Source organism: Crocuta crocuta, unplaced genomic scaffold, assembly GCF_008692635.1.
Source record: "Crocuta crocuta isolate KB4526 unplaced genomic scaffold, BGI_CrCroc_1.0 scaffold180, whole genome shotgun sequence".
Taxonomy (NCBI): Eukaryota; Metazoa; Chordata; class Mammalia; order Carnivora; family Hyaenidae; genus Crocuta; species Crocuta crocuta.
In genome coordinates, this window is record NW_027527549.1 from 717,666 (window position 1) to 741,762 (window position 24,097).

Sequence of the window (24,097 nt, forward strand, 5' to 3'; positions counted from 1 at the left end):
GCTGGCAAGCAAAATAAACCAGATCTGTTTACCTAGATAGAAGTGGACCTCAGACCACTCTGCCCCCTAAGATATTTACTGCTTTGAGATTTAGGAATAAGAAATGTTTCTCGGTTGTATATACTGAATTTGTACTGATCGCCATACGTGATGGGAATATCTTAAGAATGCTCCCAGTTGCTGTGAACAGCGTGTAGAAAATCTTTGCTGATGACATTCAATATCCTTTTTTTTTTTCTTACTTTTTAGTAGCTAGTCCACAGGACTGCATTTTCTGAGTTTAATGTATTTGTTTTATTGTACTGAAGGAAGTGATAGTGGTACTTTGTATGTTATTAAACAGCTTTGCATTTTCTGTCTTGTTTGTATTCGACCCCAAAGATCCAGAAGGGACAATGTAGCGTGGTTGTCTTAAGTGCCGTTTTGGCGAATGGTCACTTTCTAAGATATCCCCCTTCTAAAATGTTCATAGTTGAACTGCAAAAATGTGTTGGTTTGCAGAGTACTGAGTCAGGAAGTCCTTAACTTAGCAGTTGAGGATCGTAGGAGCTCTTCATTGCCCATAGACCTACACTTTGTTATCTTATCAGATATACATTGGGGCCATCATTCCTCTGGGCGCAGCTGAGAAAGACGGCAGGCTCCGTGCAGCCGATGAGCTGATGTGCATCGATGGGATTCCTGTGAAAGGGAAGTCACACAAACAAGTCTTGGACCTCATGACAACAGCTGCTCGAAATGGCCACGTGCTATTAACTGTCCGAAGAAAGATCTTCTGTGGTGGTGCGTGAACCTGTTCCTCCTCTGACAGGTTAAAAATGAAACAAAGGGACATAGTCCACTTCCTGAATGGTTTTGCAGGTTACTTTATTAGGTGTAAGAGTGTATGAGATAATCCACTGGGTATGATCCAGGGCCTCGCTGTGGAAGGCCCTGTAAGGTCAGAAGGATCCAGAAATAATACTCCTATCAAAAAACAAATAAATTTTGGGCTTCTCTATGGAGATTATGTTAATGTATTGACAGATTTTGCCAATGTGGTATTGTAGATGAGAGTACCAGGTTAAATCTGTTTTCTTAGATCCAGTTTTTTAGTCAAACCAAGATATCCCATTAGCTGATATCAAAAGATTTGGGGTCCTGATGAATTGTTAAATATTCAAAGAGGATAGAATGCTTCTATTGAGAAGTTTTAATATAGTGTAATTTAACATTAAAAAAGAACATTTTTTTGAGTGCTTACTATGTCTCAGACCTATGGATTCTTTTTTGTTTAGGCTTTACAACAGTGTGATGTAAATACCATCATGATCCAGTGTTATAATTACCCACAGAAAGGTTGGGAGACAGAGCTGGTTAGTAGTTGGGCCAGGATTAAAACAGGGAGTTTAACTATAGAGCCTGGGGTCTGAACCATTGTAGTGGGCTGTTAAGTGCATTTTTCTCATCAGTAGCTTTGTGAATACCACAGCAGAATTTTTCAAAGTGAATTCTTGCCACTTTTTAAAAATTTTAAAAGACAGCCCTGTAGCACAAGAAGTAAGCCTCACAGAGGTAGGGACATTTATCCGTTTAGTTAACTGCTATGTCCCCAGCACATACAAGAGTGCCTTCCCGACACAGTAGACATCAGTGAACCTTTGTTGACTTGATGAATATTTGCTTTACTCTTAAAAATGAGGTGCTGTGTTTTGATTGCAACATCCAAGGTAAAGGCCTGTTTTCATAAGCATCGGGCTTTCAGAGATGCATGCAGGTTAAAACATAACTACATGTAGTAAACAACATGATGCTATACGAGAGGTTGGCTGTGTCCTGGAAAAGCATCATGAAGAAGTTTCCTAGTGGCTTGATATTACTGGAGGCGTTTCACCAATTCATTGTAACCATACATTATACCAAAAAAAAACAAACCCCAAAAATGAACCAAAAGCCCTGTATGTTTCATTAATGATTGGATGTTGGTGGCACTTTGTTGACATTCTAGAACGTAATCTCTGAATCCTGTAGATTTTGAGCTAAAGGAGCCCTTATAAATAGGCATTCCGCAATGGCAGTGTGTTTTAGTGGTTGTTAATGATGGTTTGTATAGAATAATGGCACAGAGTTTGCCTTTTTTTTTTTTTTTTAAATCAGGACTCATTTATGTCATTCTTTCTTGAATTCTGATGTCGTAATTGAGGAGACAAAAAAGTGTAATTAACTCTCCATTTGCTGGAGAGTCCTGTGACCTATTCTCTGCCTAGGAGAATGGGCTGTTCTTATGGACAGACTGTTCTCTGCTGGATAGGTGCGGGCAGGGCTGCTGGTGGTTAGCGCACCTGATCTCGTCCATCAGGAAATTGCAGTTGGAGACACATTGCATAAGACAAATCCTATGTTGGCCGCAAAGTTCTCACCTAATAATGGGGGGCACATCTGCCCTGAAGCACTGGCCTCCCCGACATCATGAGTGGTAATCACGGCACGAAGTCATACTTCCAGCTGATTTTAAAAGGGAGTTTACTGTGTTAGTTTTAACTTTGTTAAAATTACTGGTCCAAACCTTGCTGGAATGAAAACAGTTTCAAGAAGAATTGGTTTACCACGAACTTTGGTGGAAGCTTTGAAAAGCTTCCTTTACAGTGAGAAAACATCTAATTCTTCCAGGTTCACACTTAAAGAGTGTTGAGATGTCAGACCCAGATTACAGCCAGAGCTCACCTGGATGGGGGATTTGCTTTTCTAGCCTAGATGTTATTCGAAACTACGTTTTCCTGTGAGAGGCTTAACCCCACACACTTCAGCTGACAGAAGTTAGGATGTTCCAGAAGTAAGTGGTCTTGTTCCTTCTAGAGAAACAACCTGAGGACGACAGCTCGCAAGCCTTCCTTTCAGCACAGAACGGCTCTCCCCGCCTGACCCGAGCAGAGGCCCCAGCCAGGCCGGCCCCACAGGAGGCCTATGATGTGGTCTTGCACCGAAAGGAGAATGAAGGATTTGGCTTTGTCATCCTCACCTCCAAAAGCAAGCCGCCTCCGGGAGGTAAGGGCGCCGCCACCCCTCATCCCCTCCCTGTGACTGCAGTTCGAGTCTCCCGGTGGGCTTTGTGGAGCTAATTGGGAATCATGTATGAACTGCCTTAGAGACTTACCTTTCTAAGAACGATGAATATTTTATTCTCATCACCGGCTAATTCGAACCAAACTTCTGGGCTTCGGGTTTATCTGTCATCTCAGATTACATAAAATAAATCTTAGCAATACTTTTCACCAAGATTATATTGTGGCAGTGTATAAGGCTGTGCCCTGACAGATTCAGTGAAAGGACAATGCCGAGTTTTTATTTCAAATAAGGAGGCGTAGGGTTTTTTTAAATCAGGAGAAACTGTGTTTGCAGAAATGAATTAAATGCTAGAAGCAGTTGAGAAGAAGCAAAATAGATTAATAGAGGAATCTTGACCCAAATATGTCTTGAATAGTCCTTTTGTATTATTTAATAACAATGGCCGTGTTCCAGCTGTAAAGGAACCTTCTTGAGTGACAGGAGGCACGCCTATCTTTTGTATATGCTTCACTGAAAAGTAAAAATTTTGTCAGAACTTAAAAAATCAATCTAAATATTCCAAGCCCCGTTTAGCAGAATACTGTCCTCTGGGAAGGGTGCATATGTGTGCTCACTCCTTCAACAAAGGAGGAATTACCTCTACTGTGCTCAGGGCTGTTATGATTCAGCACATTAAATACTGTTCATAAGAAGTAATCATCTTTAAATACCATTAGAGGATCCAAATGGATATAAGGTGAGAACCAGAAAATTGAGATTTTTTTTTCTATCAGACTTGTCTGGTAACTTTATTTTTCCAAGTCAAATGATAAGTCTTACATCTCAACACTTTTTAAGTGTGAACCTGGAAGAATTAGATGTTTTCTCACTGTAAAGGGAAATGTGCCCCTGCCTCTGACCAGTGGATTTGATTATTTCTTGAGCAGTGAGATCCTCTTAGGACAGACAGCCACTAAAATCTTCAGAGAAGAAGAAAGCCCTTTCCAGGAGTGTTGTGAGCCAAGCCCATGTGCAAAAATTCTTGCTAAAATTAATGCAAGTGTGTAAAGGAAGAAGATTCTGTGACACGGATGAGTTATTACTAGAGTGTCAGGTCACTGCTCACTGATACTAGTTTCCATTTTCCAAAAGCAGTTGCTATGGCAACCCTCGGAACTGTCACTGATGCTGTGAGGATGATTATGTGGCCTGTGTTAGAAAAATGAAAGAAAGAAGGTTTGGGGAGGGGGGGCGGTGGTTATGTTGTATCACTGGAAGCCAGTATTTCCCTAACCAAGTAACCATTTCTGAGAACCATATTCTTATTCTAATGCCATACAGTAATCCCACGCATTCAGATGAACAAAAATAGTGCAAGACTACTGCTCGGGGTCACAGATGCTAACCGCTTTTTCTACTAAACCTGTTCCTTCTCTAGGACTGCAGAAATTAGGGGGGAGCCTAGTGTCCACCATAAAACAGCAATGCAGAGGAAATCAGTAAAATAAGCTGCATTACTCAAATGTGTCTCACGTTTTTGTTTATATTTAAAATGTATATTGCATTTTAATGTGTGGTAAGTAATTCCTTTTCCTTGTGTATATATGTTTACATTTAAAATTTTCAGATAGTTTTACACCTATTTGTTTTAGTTGTTTCTTACTGTCTCGACGGTTTTGTGTATCACAGATGTGAGATACTGTGTTAGATAGTGTCGTTAAGTGTTGCGCTCTGTAATCAGACAAACTTAGATTCCGACTCTGAGGTGTCTTCTAATAGCTATCCGATCTTGAGCAAAGTACTTGCCCTCCAGGAGCTCCAATTTCTTCTGTTAAGATGAGGATGATGATAACACTTCCCGTCTCGTGGGAATTTGAGGACGAAAGGAGATGATGTGTGAGGCCCTTAGCCTGGACCTCCAAGAAATGTTAGATGCTGCTCCTGTGACCGTCTTGTTATTCATAAAATTGTAACTCTACTGTCTCTTGATTTTTTTTTTAAGAAACTTTAAAAACTTCATCAATACTTGAGTAATGAGATGGGAACGAAAGCCCAATTAAAATGTAGGATTGAGGCAGCAGCTCATGTAGGAAATGAGTGTTTGCAGCTCATTAGTTATCAACCTGAATGGTAAATTGGGCTTCGGGTGTCCTTATATATAAAGTACTTGAGATGTTCAGTCATTGGCACAAAACCCGAATTGGTAATTTCACTGAAAGGCTAGTTAATAATCTCACAAAATGCCAAGCCCTGCAAGCATCCTTGTTGGAATCGCATTTGTCTCTTATCGATGGAAGGGGCCTGGGGGGAGGTTTGGGTGAGGAGCTTTCACTCCCAAAGCCTGAGCAGCAGCCGCAGACTGCGTCCCAGAGAGGAAGGTGTGCTGAGGCCAGAGCTGGCACAGGGGGAAGGCAGAAACCTGTCAGAATAGAGCCTTCTTTATGGACCTTGTCTTAGTATGGGTTGGTATTCTGTTCAGGATAGGTTATTTCTTCCTTCTGATTAAATGCATTTATTTTCTGGTGACATTTATCCTAAGTAGAGTGCCCGGCCTCATTTCTGACACGTTACGAAAATCTGAGAATCTCTGCCGATGACTTTTCCGAAGATCAGGGATCCGGGTCTTGCACCCTTACTGCCCTGGACCCAGTTTGTATAAATGCTAAATAAATTTCCAAGAAAAGACATCTATTTAAAATGAAAAGGACTTGGCTACTTTCTGCTTCACTGGTAGTTCACAGGTTTTAGTGTTTCCCTTTCTTATCATATACTTGTCAGTTCCGGTTGCAAAGGATTCTTTGAGAGGGGACATTTCCAGTTACTGTCCTTTCTTTTCCTGAAAGGAGTGTTTTAAGAGCACTAAAGTGATCCCAGCAGCTGGACAGGCCAGTGTGGGAGTCGGATTTAGGCCAGAGATGAATGAAGATGGATAAATTGGTCTTGACAAATTCCTATGGACTTTGTACACCAACAGACGCAGGGTAGGACTTAAGATGTGTACTCTGCGGGGCTACCTGGAAAATCTCCCAGTCACTTCGGAGAGTGTTCAGAGGTTACCAATTTAGTCTCTGCTATTTTTAACTGTTTTGATTGTTCTGCTGTAAATGCCAAGACTATAGCAATCCGACTGCTCTTCCCTTCCCTTGCCCAGATAACTAACCCTTCAGGAAATTCTGTACCAAGATTTGTCGATTCCCTTTAGCACATTGCTCACGTGATGAGAAAGGAACCACGGAGATTTCAGAGATTCATTCTGTTGGATGCTTTCCCAAGTCTGATCACCCCCCTTTCTGTGTGCCAAGGGGCTGAATGACTTTCTTCTCAGGGCGTCTAGAATGAACACTGTGTGTACAAGTAGATCTTTTCTTAGGAGGAAGATAACTAAGGTATTGAGTTAGAAGGTCAGCACAGGGCCACTGTCTGGTTCACTGAGCATTTCTGAAATGCCGACTGTGTTCTCAGTGAATCGCTCACACCGCCCAGCACAGGACATGGCCCAGAACGTGGCCCACGCTGCCCTGGTGCTTTTTTCTAATTACTTTGTTTCAAGGAAAATGGTACAAGGGCTTGATAATAATTCAGAGCTAAAAGGCACTTGCTTCCAACATCGCCTTCCTCTATTTGGGGATAAGATCTCTCACTGTATAACCCTAGAAGAGCTGAGGAATGAACGGCAGCGTCCACGGGGACAGACATGATGGCCAGGAGTAACTTCTAGCTCAGATGAAGGCCTGTTAAATGTCCCTACCATACACCTACCTATGACTCAGATTTTACTATGGAAATGAAACCTACTCAGAGCACCATTTTAAATATTAATTCTCCTTCTTCATCACAGTCTGTAGTCAGCGGGAGGCAAATGGCCGACAGGTTTACTGACCCTGGTGAGGAACTTCTCAAGGACCATGGATGGAACGTTTGTTTCTTAATACAAATGCCTCTTATGAAGAGGGGTGGAAGGTATTTTGACAGGATTTCCTGAATATCTGAGACTTGTTTTAAGCCCTAATATCAGCAAATTGTCTTAATCAGCTTGGAAAGCCTTCAGCATTATCAACTAATAGAACCGCCCAGCGTGTCTTTGCAAATGTCTTAGGCTCTGCTTTGTACATTCAGGGTGGGATTTTACCCATGAGCCAAATAATCTTAACGTTAAACATTTCATGTTCTGATTCCCCTCCACTTTTCTAATTTAAAAAAAAAAATCTAAGGGAATAAACAGAAAAAACTAATTTTGCTATTGAACCAAGGAGGACCCATTTTAACAGGCAGTCATGTCACGGTGCCTGGATTTCTGACCAGTAACTTCTGAGTCCTAAACTTGAATGTGAACTGCATTTATTCACATGGTTCCCTGTGGGAGTAAACGCCCCTTCCACAGAACCAAAGATGGTCTCACTGTGGCCATTTCTGAAATGGCCTCAATGGCCCATGCTAAGCAAGAAACATCAGATTAATGAGATAGGATCAGAAGTATCAGTGAGGTCAGCCTTTACACAGGATTATTAGGACAGCAACAGGAAAACTGGAGAGAGGTTTATGGTGAGTGGCAAATAGCCAGAGGCCTATATGCTCGGACTGTAGCAATGTAAGAGTATCTGTGCATGTGGGCCAGAAGTGGAAGATGGTATGGAAATAGTTGCAGGTGCACAGGATGATTATTGATACTTTTTTGCTCTACTTTTAAAGAATGTGGTTGTTTAAAAATTTTTGTTTAATATTTACTTTTGAGAGAGACAGAGACAGAATGCGAGCAGGGGAGAGGCACAGAGAGAGGGAGAAACAGAATCTGAAGCAGCTCCAGGCTCTGAGCTGTCAGCACAGAGCCTGACGCGGGGCTTGAACCCACGAACCGTGAGATCGTGACCTGAGCCGAAGTTGGACGCTTCACTGACCAAGCCCCCCAGGCACTCCTTAAAGAATGCTTTTGATGCTAGTATGTTGCCTTTTTAATGAAGATGATAAATCCAACATGAAACTAATTGAAAAACCTGGGCACTTTTTCCCCACAGTAATTCCTCATAAAATTGGCCGAGTCATAGAAGGAAGTCCAGCCGACCGCTGTGGAAAACTGAAAATTGGAGATCACATCTCCGCGGTGAACGGGCAGTCCATTGTCGAACTATCTCACGATAACATCGTGCAGCTGATCAAAGATGCCGGTGTCACTGTCACACTAACAGTCGTTGCTGAGGAAGGTAAGGAACCAGTAAATTTGCTTCCGGAAAATTCTCTGAGCAGCACAGAGCCTGCTGCTTCCAGTGCTGCCAGACTCACTGCCATGATAGGAGCATTTGTATACCCGGGAGTCTCCTATTTTGCCTCTTCCATTTAATGAATTTAAAAGACAGTTTATTAAAAAGTTGTCAGGAGCTCAGGAAAAACAACCCAGCTAGTGAGCGGTGGCCAGAGAAGCAAGCGCCCAAAAGTGAGAGAGATCGGGAATGGTTTTCAGATCCTGTTTTCTTCAAATGATGTCTTAAGTTTCTTCTTGCTTGAGTGAGAGGAAATCCTCTGAAGATTCAAAGAAAGTCGCTGTTGACACCAAGCCTTTCATGTGAGGCCTGTGCTGCCGGTCACCTTTCCTCGGGGACCTGGCTTCGTTCTGGGCAGCTGCTGTCTAAATGGGAAGCGGGGTCCGTAGAACGGCCAGTAAACAGGACATAAGATGCACTAAGTGTCTCCTCTTCCTTTAAAGCTGCCTTTTGGTCATTAACGTTCCTAGTTAGGAACCAGTTTGAATAGCACCACTTCACAGTCTTGGTCTGTGAGTCACAAGGTAACAGATACGTAAGGTGCATCTTTTTCTTCCTGAGTTTGCAGAACTAACGGGGAGAAGCCCCAAGGAGCAGAATCATGAAGGGTTACTGTTTCACGTTAAAATCCCTAGTAGTGTAACATGTATCCGTGCCCTGCTGCCCCCCATGACCCTCCAACAGGGTCAGTTCGGGGTCTTGTCATTCTTGACTCTTCCGTTCTTCTCTCTTCCTGCTGCCCCACCCCCTGCCCCTAGCCCTCCAAACGTTCTTTCATCGAGGAGGCAGAATCTCCTCCTGCCCCAGATCCCAGAGGGGCCTTTCCCCGTGGACGTGAGCTCTCCAAGCTGTTCTCGGAGGCCTTTTCTAGTCCTCGGATCACCCCCTGCCCATTTCCCTTTCTTCTAGAAACCTCCTCCACGGAAGCCCGAGTGCTTCCCGCGTCTCTGCACAGAAAGTGTTTTATGGTTTGCTCCCAGCTTGCTTTTTCGGCTTAACCCCCAGTGTTCTTTCTAGATCCGCACTTGAGCAAGGCCTCGCTGGCCTCCGTACGTGTGGGCTTCCTCAGGGGATGGCATGGCACTCAGTGTCTCTGCGGCTCAGGGACCCTCGTTCCCATGTGGCCGTCCCCCTGTTGAAATGCTCTGCCCTTTGAAGACAAAGAAAACACAATCAGTTGACTATGATACTTAGTAGGCACCCAGTAAATGCTTTTTGAATGAAGAAACGAGTTCAGTGGATGAATGAACAGATGGTTCAGTGAATGAACACATGAACAGGGTAGAAGTCAGGAGGTTTTCAGTGCTGTGCCAGGACCTAGCAGAGGCGGTATAAACCCAGCAGATGACGTAAGGCCTTTGACAGACAGACTGTGACACCTGTTAGGTAGCTGGACGACCTTAAGCCACTTAACGTTTCTACCCTGCAGTTTTTTTTCTTTTTTTAATCTATAGAATGGGATGATAGTATCTGTTTCAGGATCATTGTGAAGATCTGAGGTGAAAATGTACTCAGTCTGCTTAAGTGCCCTAAGGTGCCCACCTGGTGCTAACTGTGCCATTGCACCCCGTTTTTGCCTGACTGACCCCCACATCCAGGTCTCTGTTCAAACCTTCCCACCTAAGGAAACAGTACTAATATTTAGTAAGCACCTAACGATGTGGTAGGGGTTACCGTAAATACTTTACGTTCGTTCACTCATTCACTACTCCTAGGGAGGCACGACTGTGTTCCCAGTCCGTGGCTTGAGGGAGCTGAGCCCCTGAGCACTTAGACGACTTGCCCGTGGTCACGACGCCAGTGGCAGAAGCTGTTTGAGTCAGCAGACCGGCCCCGGGATCTGCGCTCTCAGCTGCTGCGCCTTCCCTAGCCACAGCATCCAAAATAATGCTGCCCTGCCAGCCCCAGGCCCCTCGCCCCGCACCCTGCTCCCTCTGCTTCACCACAGTTTTCTCTGACATTATTTAACTCATGGTTTCTTTGTTCACTGTCCTCTCCCCACACCAGAATGTAAAGTCCTACTAAGATTCCCAAAGCTAGAGATTTTGTCATGTTCAATGCGAAGCCCCAAAGGCCTGAAACGATGCAAGGCATGTCGTAAGTGCTCAGGACAAACTTTTTTGAAGGGCTGTTTTTACTTAATGTGATTTTGATCCGATTTCTTTATCTCCATGTCTTCACTCTGATTTCTTGACTGCGATCTCGAGAGCCCACTTTTTAGCCTGAAATGTGTTCTGGGACCCACAAAGAAAAGCAGGCCTCGGTGTCACAGGATATTACATTCTAGGCTTGTTTGGAGAACGATGTGTGTAGTACGCCTCTATCAGCACACGTGGCGCACAGCAGGGAGAGAAGCGCCTAGAAGTAGTGGGGCTCGCGGTGGTGGCCCACTGTTTCTCTAAACATCTGTAAAAAGAACCAGTGACTTTGCTCCAATCCAGCACAGTGAGCATTGGTGTGAACTGCATAAAAATAAAAAATAAAAACAAAGTCAGGGGCACCTGGGTGGCTCCGTCAGTTGAGCGTCCAACTTTGGCTCATGTCAAGATCTCATGGGTCACAAGTGCGAGCCCTGTGTCCGGGCTCTGTGCAGACTGCTCAGAGCCTGGAGCCTGCTTCAGATTCTGGGCCTCTCTCTCTCTGTCCCTCCCCTGCTCATGCTCAGTCTCTCTCTCTCTCTCTCTCTCTGCCCTTCCCCTGCTCATGCTCAGTCTGTCTCTCTCTTTCTCTCTCTCTCTCTCAAAAATAAACATTTAAAAAAATTATAGATAAAAAAAGACATAAAATTATTCTGTCATCATGACATTTCTAAACACTGGCTCTCCGTATCTATAGGCATCTCATTGCTGACTGACCCAAGAACCACACATTGACTAGCCTTGACATAGATGGCTCGGAAACAGACTACTCCTTTCTCTTAGTTTCCTTGTTTTTGTTTGCCACAACTACCCTTGACTGTTGATAGTGTTTTCTTGGAGACATTATCTGAAATCGCTCAGTCATTTTTCTTAAAGTAAAAATCAACTTTAACACTGGTTCAAATGCTTGGGAACATACTCCAGATTTTCTGTGTAATGCCGGTCGGTGTTTAGGAAAAACAGAGAGGTGGAAGGAAACTCCTTAGCAGTGTATACCTTAAAGTCTAGTTCGTGTGTTGGCAAAGCCTGCTGAATACAATCACATTTGACACATACAATCACACTTTAGTGGTGACGCCTTATTTTATTGTATACTCACGTTTTATTACATTATGGAAGCCTCAGAATCTCTTCTATTTCTCAGGATAAAAGGTAGAAAGTGTCTCTTCTGTCCATAAAATCCCATGCATGAAGTTTGTAAGTCGTCCAAGTTTCTCGTTGTATTCAGTATAAAATCTATCAGCTGCATCGAAGAGTCAAATGAATATTTATAGCCCTAAAGCTGTTTTCGAAGATCACACGTTCAGATCAGCTCCTAGAGCTGCATTACTTCCCCTCTGATACCGCTCCCCTGCTGTCCCCTGTGGTCCATAAGCCATTCACTGGTTTTTAAAAATAGTTTATTTTCAGGTTGGTTTCCATATAACACCCAGTGCTCATCCCCACAAGTGCCCTCCTCTGTGTCCTTCACCCCCCTTCCCCTCCCCCCACCCCCATCAGCCTTCAGTTTGTTCTCANTGGAATTTGGTGAGTTCTGTAGAGATTTTTGATATTAGCCGTTTATCTGATAATGTCATTTGCGTATCTTTTCCCATTCCGTCGGTTGCCTATTAGTTTCATGGATTGTTTTCTTTGCCGTGCAGAAGGTTTTTATCTTGATGAGGTCCCAGTCGTTCATTTTTGCTCTTGATTCCCTTGCCTTTGGGGATGTGTCAAGTAAGAAATTGCTGCAGTTGAGGTCAAGGAGGTTGTTTGCTGCTCTCTCCTCTATGGTTCTGATGGGTTTCCTGTCTCACATTCAGGTCCTTTATCCATTTTGAGTTTATTTTTGTGTGTGGTGTGAGAAAATGATCTAGTTTTCATTCTTCTGCGTGTTGCTGTCCAGTTCTCCCAGCACCATCTGTTAAAGAGGCTGTCTTCTTTCCATTGGATACTTTTCCCACTTTGTCAAAGATTAGTTGGCTATACATTTTTGGGTCCACTTCTGAGTTCTCTGTTCTATCCCATTGGTCTATGTGTCTGTTTTTGTGCCAATACCATACTGTCTTGATGATGACAGCTTTGTAGTAGAGGCTAAAGTCCGGGATGGTGATGCCTCCCGTTTTGGTCTTCTTCTTCAATATTACTTTGGCTATTCNGCTTCTCATAGATGGCTTTTATGATGTTTAAGTAAGTTCCTTCTATCCCGACTTTCTCGAGGGTCTTTATTAAGAAGAGATGCTGTATTTTGTCAAATGTTTTTTCTTCATCTATCGACAGGATCATATGGTTTTTCTTTTCACTGTTAATAGATAAGACAGTTATTGAAAAAGGCAGTTCTTCCATTCTTTTCGTCCCCTCTTACCAGATACTATTTAATATTTAAGCTTTTTTCTCCAGGGAAATGGTTACCTAAGTTCCCAGGCCCCGTATCACGTCTGGTGTGACAGTCCCCAACATATTCTTAGCTCAACATTCCTGCTCTTGCCCGCAGCTCCACCGCCTCAGCTGCTACCGTGCTGACTTGTACTCAAGAACAGGACATTAGTGCATTGTACCTGGCTGTCCTTGCGTATTTTAAAGCAATCTTTAAGTTGTATTATTTGTCAACATTGATTTCCACTTCTATGTCGGGTCTCATTCCTTCCAGTTTTAAGAGTGACACAGGTTACCAAAGGCTGCCAGGGACTGCATTAGGATGGTGCTCGTGGTGCCGCCATGGATGTTTGGTTTGGTTTTCCATTCACTTATCTGTTTCTTCCCATGTGTCTCCGTTTTCCACTGTCATTTCTTTCCCTACTCCCGCTGGCCAGCCATTCCAGTGTGCTCTAGGTGCCTCGTTTTATTTTTAAAATACATATCCATGTGTGTCTTGACATTCATTCATTCATTTGTTTTAAAGAGTGTGTGCAAGAGGGGGAGGGCCAGAGAGAGAGAGAGAGGGAGAATCTTAAGCAGGCTCCACACTCAGCACAGAGCCCAGCACGGGGCTTGATCCCACAACCCTGAAATCATGACAAGAGTCAGACACTTAACCAAATGAGCCACCCAGGTGCCCAGGCATTTATTTTTGAGTTACTTAGATAGTATTATGTTAGCTTTCTTCTCCAAATTCTCAAAAAATTCTCACTTTACTGTTCAGGATCCAATCCAGGATCTTACGTGGCATTTAGTTGCTGCATCTTTTTTCCTGAGGGAGGCGGTTTCTCATTGTGGTTTTGATTTTTGGTTCCCTGATGCCTAATGATGTTGAGCATCTTTTCATGTGTTGTTGGCAGTTCATATATCTTTTTTGGAGAAGTATCTCTTCAGATCTCTTCCTCACTTTTGAGTTGTCTTTATTGTTGAATTATAAGACTTCTTTATATATTCTGTTATTAGATCCTTAACAGATGGATGCTTGCAAGTATTTTCCCCCATTCTACAAGTTTTCTTTCCACTTTCTTGATACCATACTTTGATGCCCAGAAGTTTAATGTTGATGATGTCTGAACAATCTATGTTTTGTCTGGTTGCTTATACTTCTGGTATCACAACACCGTGTGATTTTAAGATTTATCCATGTTCCTGGATGAACATAATCGATTGCTTTTAACTACCTGACCGTTTTCCATAATGTATATTTACCACATATTTACCCTCCCCCACAGACAACCACTTGTCTCCAGTCCACATTATCACAAACTCTCCGGGTACACCTGCATATACATGCCTTATATGTGCCTAATGTGACCAGGTACTGACCCACTGTCCTCCAAAATTGTTACACAGACACCCCCAGTGGTAGGCCACAGAAGCTTCCTACACCTTTACGTGTCCACCAGTACGTAACATGAGCCTGCTTTCAAACTGGCCACAGTATGGGAAGTGTCCTCTCATTCGTGTTAGATTTGCATTTCTCTCATTACCCATGAATTTGAGCGTCTCATCAGATGCTTGCTTGAGGGCTTTTCTTCGTGTTGTGAGTTGCCTCTTCATATCCTTTACTCATTTTTTTTAATGTTCATTTATCTTGAGATAGAGAAAAAGAGAGTACAAGCAGGGGAGGGGCAGAGAGAAAGAATCCCAAGCAGGCTCCATGCTATCAGTGCAGGAGCCAGCGAAGGACTTGTTCTCACGAACCATGAGATCATGACTGGAGCTAAAATCAAGAGTCAGATGCTTAACTGACTGAGCCACCCAGCTGCCCCTCCTTCACTCATTTTTCTTGTGGGATTTCAGTCTTTTTCTTATTGATATTTAGAGATTCCTTGGGATAGGCATTAGTCCAATTTAGTTTTAAATTTTTATTTTTGAGAGCAGGGATGCTCAAGTGCAGGAGGGGCAGAGGAAGAGAGAGGGAGAGAATCCTAAGCAGTCTCCTTGCTCAGTGCAGAGCCCAACATGGGGCTTGATTTCATAACCGCGAGATCATGACCTGCACCGAAATCAAGAGTCCAACGGTTGGCCAGCTGAGCCACCCAGGCATCCCAGTCCAATTTAATTTTATTTTGTGCTTTTCTTTTTTTTTTTTTTTTTTTTTTTTATTTCTAGGAGAGAGAGAGAGACAGCGTGAGCAGGGGAGGGGCAGAGAGAGAGGGAGTCACAGACTGAAACAGGCTCCAGGCTCTGAGCTGGCAGTCAGCACAGAGCCCGACGCGGGGCTCGAACCCACGAACCGCGAGATCATGACCTAAGCGAAAGGCGGACGCTTAACCGACTAAGCCACCCAGGCGCCCCAATTTAATTTTAGAAAGTACAAAGATCTTTTCCTGTCATCTGTATGTTAACTTTGACCACGGTGCCCTCCAGTGTACAGAGATTAATTTAGACGTAATCACCTTGGCCAATTCTTACCTTCTGACTGATGCTTTTGAAGTTTCATTTAAGACAAGTTCTTCTTCCCCACCCCATGTCACAGAGATTTTCTCTTCTAACACATCTGTTAGATTTTATCACTTTGCATTCTTTAACGCGTCTGGAGCCTCCCTTTTATATGTAGTTTTCGGGGGGGATCCAACTTTATTTATTTATCCCTACGCCGAGCTGTCGGAGATCACTTCTTCTCCTCACTGATCTACACACCCACCGCTTCTGTGTGTTTACCTCGCCTTGTAACACGAGTCTCCTAGCTGTTCTGTGCTATCAATTTATCTGTTCTTGAGTTAATTTTCATATGTCTTTCTTCACAGTAACATACAGAGACCATTTTTTAAAAAAGTGTGTGTGCACATATATGTATCCACACACATTTTTTAATAAATCTGTAACTTTGTGGTATAGCCTCATATCTTGTCTGTTAAGGTGAGTTTTTATCCACCTGCCCTCTACACACACTCCAAATGGACTGGATAGTCATGAAACTCTTCCACATAAAATTTTAGAGCAAATGATTAAAAGCCCCAACAAAATCCCCCCAAATCCTAACTTTGGGGAAATTTATACCTTTAACTTTTAAGTTACCCCACCTAAGAGCATGAGATGTCTCCACTTATTCAGAGCATCTTTTGTGCCCCTTACTAGAGTTTGAGGAATCGCTGTTAAACGGTTCTCCTTTATTCTTGCAAAGAATGATTTGTGATACATTATAATGTCTTTCTCCATAGTTTAACTATGGGATTTGGGGGGCGGGAGGTTCCTCTGATAGTATACTTTCTCTTAAATAATTACATACAGGAAATTCCAGTAGAAGTTTAATTCTCATTGAGGGAGTGATCTACTTAACCCATTGCTTTCCTGTCTGAAGAACTTTCAGATAAAATTGAGAGAGGACATAAGCCTGTTTGGCATCATGGAATAAATATTCAACTTTGAGAAGTAGAATGGCTCTTAACATGGAAGTAAATCAGAGAGGCCATGCAACGTGGGTCGAAGGACTAACACTGGAAAAAATACCAGTGATAGGAAGTTTTATTTAACCGGGAAGAGGCCAAGGGAAGAACACGTAACTGAAAGAGGATGCCCCAGTGTGTGGTACCACATGTGGCAGTGACCTCTCTCACCGGAGGGAAGGGTAGGGAAGAGCTGAAATTGGTCAGCTTATGTGTCCTGCCCTGAGTTTAAACACTGGTGGCTCTAGCCAAGCTAGTGAAGCCAAAAAGTTCTCTAAATTGGACTCCTACAAAGGTACAAGCGCCTCCCAGTCATCCTGTCCATGGAAGCCATTTCTCCCATCAGTTTCCGTTCCCTTTAATGGTAACCATGAATGTACAGGACAGACCAGAATTCACCTACAGAATGGGCACTCTAGGTTAGAGGCACATAACTTGACATTGATGTGCCAAGTAAGCCGAAGTGTAAGGACATCTGGGAGTTTCTGGTGGGAGCAAGAGTATAATCAAATATGAGGTGTGATTCCCGCGATCGAGGAGCTCCTGGTCCAGAGGGAGACACAGCTGTTGGGCTTGCTCTGACACAGCACAGCAAATGCTAGGAAGACAGTGTGCTTAAGGAACCGGGTGAGATTTCACAGAGAGGGTGAAGTGGGAAGGCAGGCATGCCCAGGTGATAAGTTTGGACAGTATCTTATGAGAAATCAATAGGTTCCGTAGGTTTTTACGTAAGGCAGAGACATGTTTCAACTTCTATGTTAGGACTGGAATCCAGGATGTGGAACGTAGCGATGGTTGGTAGCAAGGAGACCAGGGAGGGCCAGGGTAAGTAACTTGTTAACCTAATTGGAAAATAAAATTCATGATAGTAATTTATTTTTTTTTTTTAAATTTTTTTTTTAAATGTTTTATTTATTTCTAGGAGAGAGATAGAGACAGCATGAACAGGGGAGGGTCAGAGAGAGAGGGAATCACAGACTCTGAAACAGGCTCCAGGCTCTGAGCTGGCTGTCAGCACAGAGCCCGACGCGGGGCTCGAACCCACGAACCGCGAGATCATGACCCAAGCGAAAGTCGGACGCTTAACCGACTAAGCCACCCAGGCGCCCCTCATGATAGTAATTTAAAAGAGCAACAAACAGGGCACCTGGGTGGCTCAGTCAGTTAAGCATCTGACTTCGGCTGAGATCATGATCTTACGGTTCATGAGTTCAAGTCCTGAATCAGGTGAGCTTGCGCCCCGCTTCAGGTGAGCCCTACTTCTCTCTCCGTGTCTGTCTGTCTGTCTCTCTCAAAAATAAAGGAGCAACAGATTTCCACTCCCCCCATCTTCCTGGCCCCCCAAAAACTTCATACTCTACTCTTCCTTCCTGGAACATTTGACTTTAAAGCGTTGAACATTTTTACCAAGTAAGGTAAATATCTCAGAATGTGCACTTTAAGAAAAATATAGCTTCAAATAAGACTTTATCATTTTGATGATTATGATGATAGTAATGTGAATCATAATAGAAACATTTATACAATGAGTACATGCCCAGCACTGTCCACAGCACATATGTTTATAAGCTCATTTAATATGAGAACCCTATGAGGTGGTTATAATTCCTTTTATGAGTGAGGTGATTAGAAGCTCCAGGAATGTAAGTAATCTCCTCAAGAACACACAGCTAGTACATGATAAGGGTCAGACTTAACCCCTGTGGGTCTTGCTGCAGAGTTCATGGTCATACTCACTAAGCTCTGCTCCCTCTCTCTGATATTTCCAATATCCTGTGTTTCATATATGGACAGGATGAAACATTCGGAAGTTTCAGCTTGACAGATAGGAGTGTGACAGCCATAAGAGTCTCCCCTGTCCTCTCCCGTGGCCTGCCACCCAGATGCAGGTGGTTCCCACACTTCGGTATGAGACCTGCCTGCAAGGAACAGCGGGAGGTGTGGCGGTGATGTGCAAAGAAACATGAACTTTGTCACCTGTATTTGTGCTCACGGGAAACAGAAGCAGTAAAATCTTCAACATTTGTCAACCTCGGGGTGAATCTCTAAGTTTGTCTGTGGTGTTTGTGTCAGGCGACGTAGCTCCTGCTTGGTTAAAGACGCGAGTTCAGAGGAGTGTGTGGGGTTCGCAGCCTGGCCTCTGGGTCCCGATGCTCCCGAGATGGAGAGTTGTTTGCCGGGTGTGGGGCGTGCGCTCTGGAAGCCCATGGAACAGGTTACGGAGAGCCATGTCCTCGTGGTGCCGCTGCTGAGGACGTACGTTTCTGATTTGCTTGCTGTGTGGACGGCTGGGACAAGGCGGAGTAGGGGTGTGTGTGCAGCAGCAGTAGGGCTCCCGTTCTCTTCGAACCTAAGTAGGAGTCAGAGCCACGGGGAGAACGAGAACGTCCCAGTTCCAGACACCCGACAGCAGCGCCGTTCGCGCCCAGGTCACTGAAGTCAGGGAAGCTGTAACCGTTTGTTACAGTCTCGTTTCATAGAGCGCTTGGCTTTGCGTTTTTACTACAATTTCTCATCTTTCCCGTTTCCTCACTGGAGCAGAGCATCATGGTCCGCCGTCAGGAACGAACTCAGCCAGGCAGAGCCCAGCCCCGCAGCACAGACCCATGGGACAGTCACAGGCCAACCACATACCTGGGGACAGGTGAGGCTGTTCTCCCAGGGGGTGGGCTCTTCTCTCTCATCTCCCCACTCCCACCCCCGCTGGTGAGGTCAGAATGAAAACTCATATTGGCCACCTTCAGATACCTTCCCAGTTCCCTCCATTCCCTCAGTGCCTCCTCCCTCCTCCCAGCCTCCTCCATCCTCTTCCGGCCTCCTCCTCCCTGCTCCAGCCTCCTCCTCCCTCCTCCCTCTTCCTCCTCCCTCCTCCCGGCCTCCCCGCTCCTCCAGCCTCATCCCAGGGTACACCATAATCATCCAATCGTGCCTGACAAGTGGCGCCTAGAAAGGAAGAAGCGCCAGCAGCATCTGGCTCTGCCCCCTCTGTCCCCCTGACTTGGGCAGGGAGGCCCCTGACCCACATGCATTGCGTTCGTCCCAGACAACCCGAGCAGCCCCGAGCGGTGTCTGTACACACTTCCTAACCTCTTTCGTTGGAAACATTAGCCGTGAACCAAAACCTGGATTTTCACCCACGCAGCATCAGCGCTGCAGAGAGCTGCTTCTCACTGCCAAGGTCAGCTCATCTGCCCTCTGGGTCAGCTACTTGAGTGCAGTTTTCCTTGATAAAAACCACACCGAGATGCCCTTAAAATAAAAACAACACAACACTAAACCAACACCAGAGGCTGACAGACTTTAGGCGGATGATAACTACTAGGTTTGCATGGTCTCCACCTCTACATAGTCTGCCTGTCCGGCGGCCTGTCAGGAGAACAGCGAGTTCAGCTCTGAAAAGAAATTAATCTGCCTGGACTTTCTGGCTGTTTTCATCTTCTCAGTCCAGAGAGTGACTGGGTTTCTCTCTTCATAGGAGTGTTCTAGAAGGTGACACTGGGAAAGACGTCTCCACTTCTTACAGACACTCGTGGTCTGACCACAAGCACCTCGCCCAGCCTGACACCGCCATGATTTCGGTTGTAGGCGGCCGGCACAATCAGGTAAACATACCCCAGGCGTGGACTGTTCTTTCTGGTCGCTAAACCGCTGACGCTGGTGAATTTTTTCTTTTTAAGAATCTAGGGAAAGTCTTTTATTTATTTTGAGAGAGAGAGAGAGCGTGCGAACACAAGCAGGGGAGGGGTAGAGAGAGAGAGAATCTCAAACAGCCTTAGTACTGTCAGCACAGAGCCCAACATGAGGCTCCATCTCACGAACTATGAGATCAAGACCTGGGCCAAAACCAAGAGTCGGTGGCTCCACTGATTGAGCCCCCAGGCAGCCCGGCACTGCTAAATTTTTATTGCAGATCAGTTCGGATACATTTGTTCCTCAAACGTCTTGCTGTGTTTGGCCTTCCATTCCCTTCCCTGGGGGAACGTAAAGGGTAAAAAAGCTTACCCCAACGTGGGAGAGATGAGCGCCCTCAGTCAGGTACTTAGAAATGGCAGGGTTTGAGTTCATCAAAGTAAGGCTTAGGTTTTGGGGGTTTTTTCTTTCTTTTTTCAGGAAAATTAGTCAAAATCTCCCTACAGGAAGCATTTCTCCAGACCCTGTTCTCTGACTGTTCTGTTGCACGTTGACCAAGTAGTGGGAAAAACATAATCTTCAGATCAACTTAAGCTGTATTTGCAAAAAATTAAGTTGCTCTTCAGCCCAAGAGCCCTTCCTTATGATCTAGAAATGCGCATGGAGTGCATAAGTCCTGTCTCCCATAAAGGGGGTCTTTCTTCAGGCTGTTGATAAAGCGGTCCACGAACACTCACTTTCCTTCCCCCCCCCCCCCCCCCGCCCCCCAGCTGGNGGCTTCAGCCTCCGCGGGGGGAAGGAGTACAGCATGGGGCTGTTCATCCTGCGCCTGGCCGAGGAGGGCCCCGCCATCAAAGACGGCAGGATCCACGTGAGTTTGCTTCCGTCTTCAGCTATGCCTCTGGAAACTACTAGAGACCGTTGATCAGAGGGAGCGCACAAACCCCCCCAGAGCTAAGCCGCCAAGGTCCCGGTCACTGAACCCCAGAGCAGCTGCTCCTCATTCGACGTCCTGACCCCTGGCGATTCCGTGTCCTCCCTCGAGGCTGCTAGGCTGTAGCTCGCTCACCCGCCCTGACCGCCCTGGCTTTGGTCAGTCAGGAAACTTGCTTTTTCCCCGACAGCGTCCACATCTGAGGGCGAGTGGCTTCATCAATAAAATATATTTTTCATCTTAATAAAAGCCTTGGAAAAACCAGGATAAAACAGAATCTTCAACTCCTATCCAGAAATAATAGGCCCAGGATTTTTTTTACCCTCTTAGCTACCTACAGATGTAGCCAGAGATCAAAGAGCATGACTCTCTTTACGATGATCTGAAAGACTAGAATTCGCATGGGTCGTGGTCCATCACGGTTGTTCTGACCCCTGAAACACTCGCCCTGGGCAGGGCCCTGCAGCACAGACTGTTTAGGGTTTTTCCCTCCTCCTCTGAATGTTACTCAAAGAGGAATCGGATAGAGGGGGCATGCGCTGGCTTCAGGTTTTTAATAGTTCACCAGCATTCAGTTAGCTTGTGCGTTAGATTTTACATTTAATGTGCAGTAAACTTTAAATTCTAGACCACCTCCCCCCTGCTATTCGAGAGAACTTTGGACTTCTTCTTTCTGCCACCAGTTGGCATCTGGGAAGATAATTTTTTTTTTAATCAGATGGTTTATTCTAATGATGATTGGAAAAGACACCCCAGGTGACTGCAGTTTTGAATTTTCCACATCACTGCCCCACCCCCATTACTCATTGTGTAAACACCAGTCAAATGTTTGCTTTACCCTAAGCTTCATGAGTGAGTGTGAATGAGCTGGGAGAAGGGGTGGCCCTAAACTAGATAAGACCCGCCCCCCGCCCAATGACCAGACTCATGCACAAGTTCAAAGGAGGGGAGTGTGATTGGATAGGAGTGGAGATTTCACAGAGCAGGTGTCATTGGAAAGTAGGTTAGGATTTCAAGAGAGAAAGATTTGTNTTGCTTTATTTTATTTTTAGTGTTTATTTTTGAGACAGAGAAAGAGTGTGAGCGGGAGAGGGTAGAAGAGAGATGGAGACACAGAATCTGAAGCAGGCTCCAGGCTCTGAGCTGTCAGCACAGAGCCCAACATAGGGTTCGAACTCCCAAACCATGAGATCATGACCTGAGCCATAGTTGGACGCTTAACGACTGAGCCCCCCAAGCGGCCCTGTTTGGGTATACTTTAAATCTGCTGTTTGTTAAAAAAAAAAAAAACACCTCCATTTTATTGAATGTCACAAAAAAAAAAACCAAAAACAAAGATAATAGTTTTAAAAATATAGCCCTCAGATACACTAATCTCACAAAACAAATAAAAGGCAAACAGGCCTGAAAGCAGACTTAGAAACAGACTTTGTTTCTAAAACATGTCATTCTTTAAAAATGAATAGGAGCTTCTGACTTCCATGGTGAAACCAACTTTCATTTCAAAACTAAGATCCACTGTTTAAAAACAAAAGGAAGTAAGCTATCATACTATGCCCAGGTTTATTCTAAACTCTGTGAAATCAGCTTTTCAGAGAAGGGTTCTTTTTCTGGCTCCTAAACTATCAAAATCTTGACTTGCTAAGGATCATGGCTGCTTTGTACTGACGACCATGTACTATGGTGCCGCCACCCACACGAGAGTTTATTTCCAGCAAACTCACACTGCAGAGCAACCTGAGCAACTCTCTGCCCCCTCCTCTGCCTCTCTCCCTCCTCCCTCTCTTTGTCTGTTAGGTTGATATCTGTACTTTGTGTCCTGGACCTAGTAGTTCAGTATCTTCAGTCCTTTTATTTTTATTTTTAGAGTGCCAGCTGGGGAGAGAGGCAGAGAGAGAATCTCAAGCAGGCTCCATGTCCAGCACAGAGCTGGACGCGGGGCTCAATCCCACGATTCTGGGATCATGACCTGAGCTGAAATCAAGAGTCAGACACCAACCAGCTGAGCCACCCAGGCAGCTCCAGTATCTTCAGTCCTGATGCAGGGCCTGAATATTGATAGTAGATGCTCTGTAGATATTTAGTGAAAGAGTAGAATGGGTGACACACACTATGGGAGAATTGTTCTTTTTCAAAATTAGCTCCCAGAACTTAGTACAGAACTTGGGACGGATGAAGTTGTTAGGGGGCAATGTAATAGTGTTGCTCAGGAAAACAAAATGGCAGCCTGTGATACAGATGGAAAGGCGTTGAGAGTCGGGGGCATTCAGTACATTCAGTGAGTCTGTACATTCAGTGAGTCCTAAGCCATCCATAAATCTGGTTGAGATCTGGGGAGGAGAGAAAAAGGTGTTCTGGGCCAAGGGAAATGAGATCAAAGTCTGTTAGGGAATGGTGTCAGATTTAGTTAGATCTTTACTGTAGGACAGAATCAGATTTAGAAAATGTTAAGACTGTCATCTTCCAGGTGACCAACATGTGTTTTCACTTAGTTTTAGTCTCACAAAAATCCTTTAAGTTGGGGGTACATTTTCCCCATTTACAGATGTAAAACTGAGGCTCTAGGAGACTACGTCCATTGTCAGGCTCACTCAGCCTGCGATGGCCGCCGTGTGGCCCAGGTCTTAGGTCCTGTAAGTCCCACGCGGGTGTGTTCCCCGTCAGGCTGAGGCTCGTGCCTGTCTGGATTGGATTGTTTGGGGGAAGCATAGAGGTTCTCACACCTTCTAAGAGAATGTAAGCAATGTGCGGGAAATACTTTGTAATATTAATATAAAATGTAGTGGCCGTGCTGGACATAGTAACTTTTTTAAGGAGCATAATTTTTCTCTATCCCCTCCTCCTACTTCTTTTCTTCCTTCAGTTTCTCCTATTCTCCTTTCTTCACGTTTTCTCTCCTGTCCTCTGTCCCCCATAATTTCATTTTTCAGTAATGCAAACTGTATTTATCAAAAGATATATTCTTCATTTTATTTGTATTTAAAAGTTTTTTTTCAATGTTTATTTTTTTTAATGTTTTATTTATTTCTGAGAGAGAGAGAGACAAAGAGCGTGAGCAGGGGAGGGTCAGAGAGAGGGAGATACAGAATCCGAAGCAGGCTCCGGACCCTGAGCTAGCTGTCAGCACAGAGCCCGACACGGGGCTCGAACCCACGAACCGTGAGATCATGACCTGAACCAAAGTCGGATGCTTAACCGACTGAGTCACCTAGGCACCCCTCTTCCTTTTATTTTTGAGACATTTAAAATTTTTTAAATAACAGAATTTTCCAAGAATGTGTGCATTTCCCTCTCAGAGGTGTCATTTTTTATCTGCAGCTGTGTCTG

General features: G+C 44.6%; 2 protein-coding genes across 2 annotated transcripts in view; both read left to right on the forward strand.

Moving 5' to 3' along the window:
- Positions 1-20,325, forward strand: part of LOC144234444 (membrane-associated guanylate kinase, WW and PDZ domain-containing protein 3) — an 86,689-nt gene extending 66,364 nt beyond the window's left edge. Inside the window, exons 14-19 of the mRNA XM_077767796.1 lie at positions 591-783; positions 2,836-3,024; positions 8,037-8,222; positions 18,748-18,850; positions 19,682-19,808; positions 20,317-20,325. Coding sequence (XP_077623922.1) covers positions 591-783; positions 2,836-3,024; positions 8,037-8,222; positions 18,748-18,850; positions 19,682-19,808; positions 20,317-20,325 — 807 coding nt within the window. The remainder of the gene's footprint in view (positions 1-590; positions 784-2,835; positions 3,025-8,036; positions 8,223-18,747; positions 18,851-19,681; positions 19,809-20,316) is intronic.
- A 292-nt stretch (positions 20,326-20,617) lies between these two features.
- Positions 20,618-24,097, forward strand: part of LOC144233764 (membrane-associated guanylate kinase, WW and PDZ domain-containing protein 3-like) — a 10,318-nt gene continuing 6,838 nt past the window's right edge. The window contains exon 1 of the mRNA XM_077766798.1: positions 20,618-20,707. Within this exon, the coding sequence (XP_077622924.1) occupies positions 20,645-20,707 (63 nt within the window). The 5' untranslated portion in view covers positions 20,618-20,644. The remainder of the gene's footprint in view (positions 20,708-24,097) is intronic.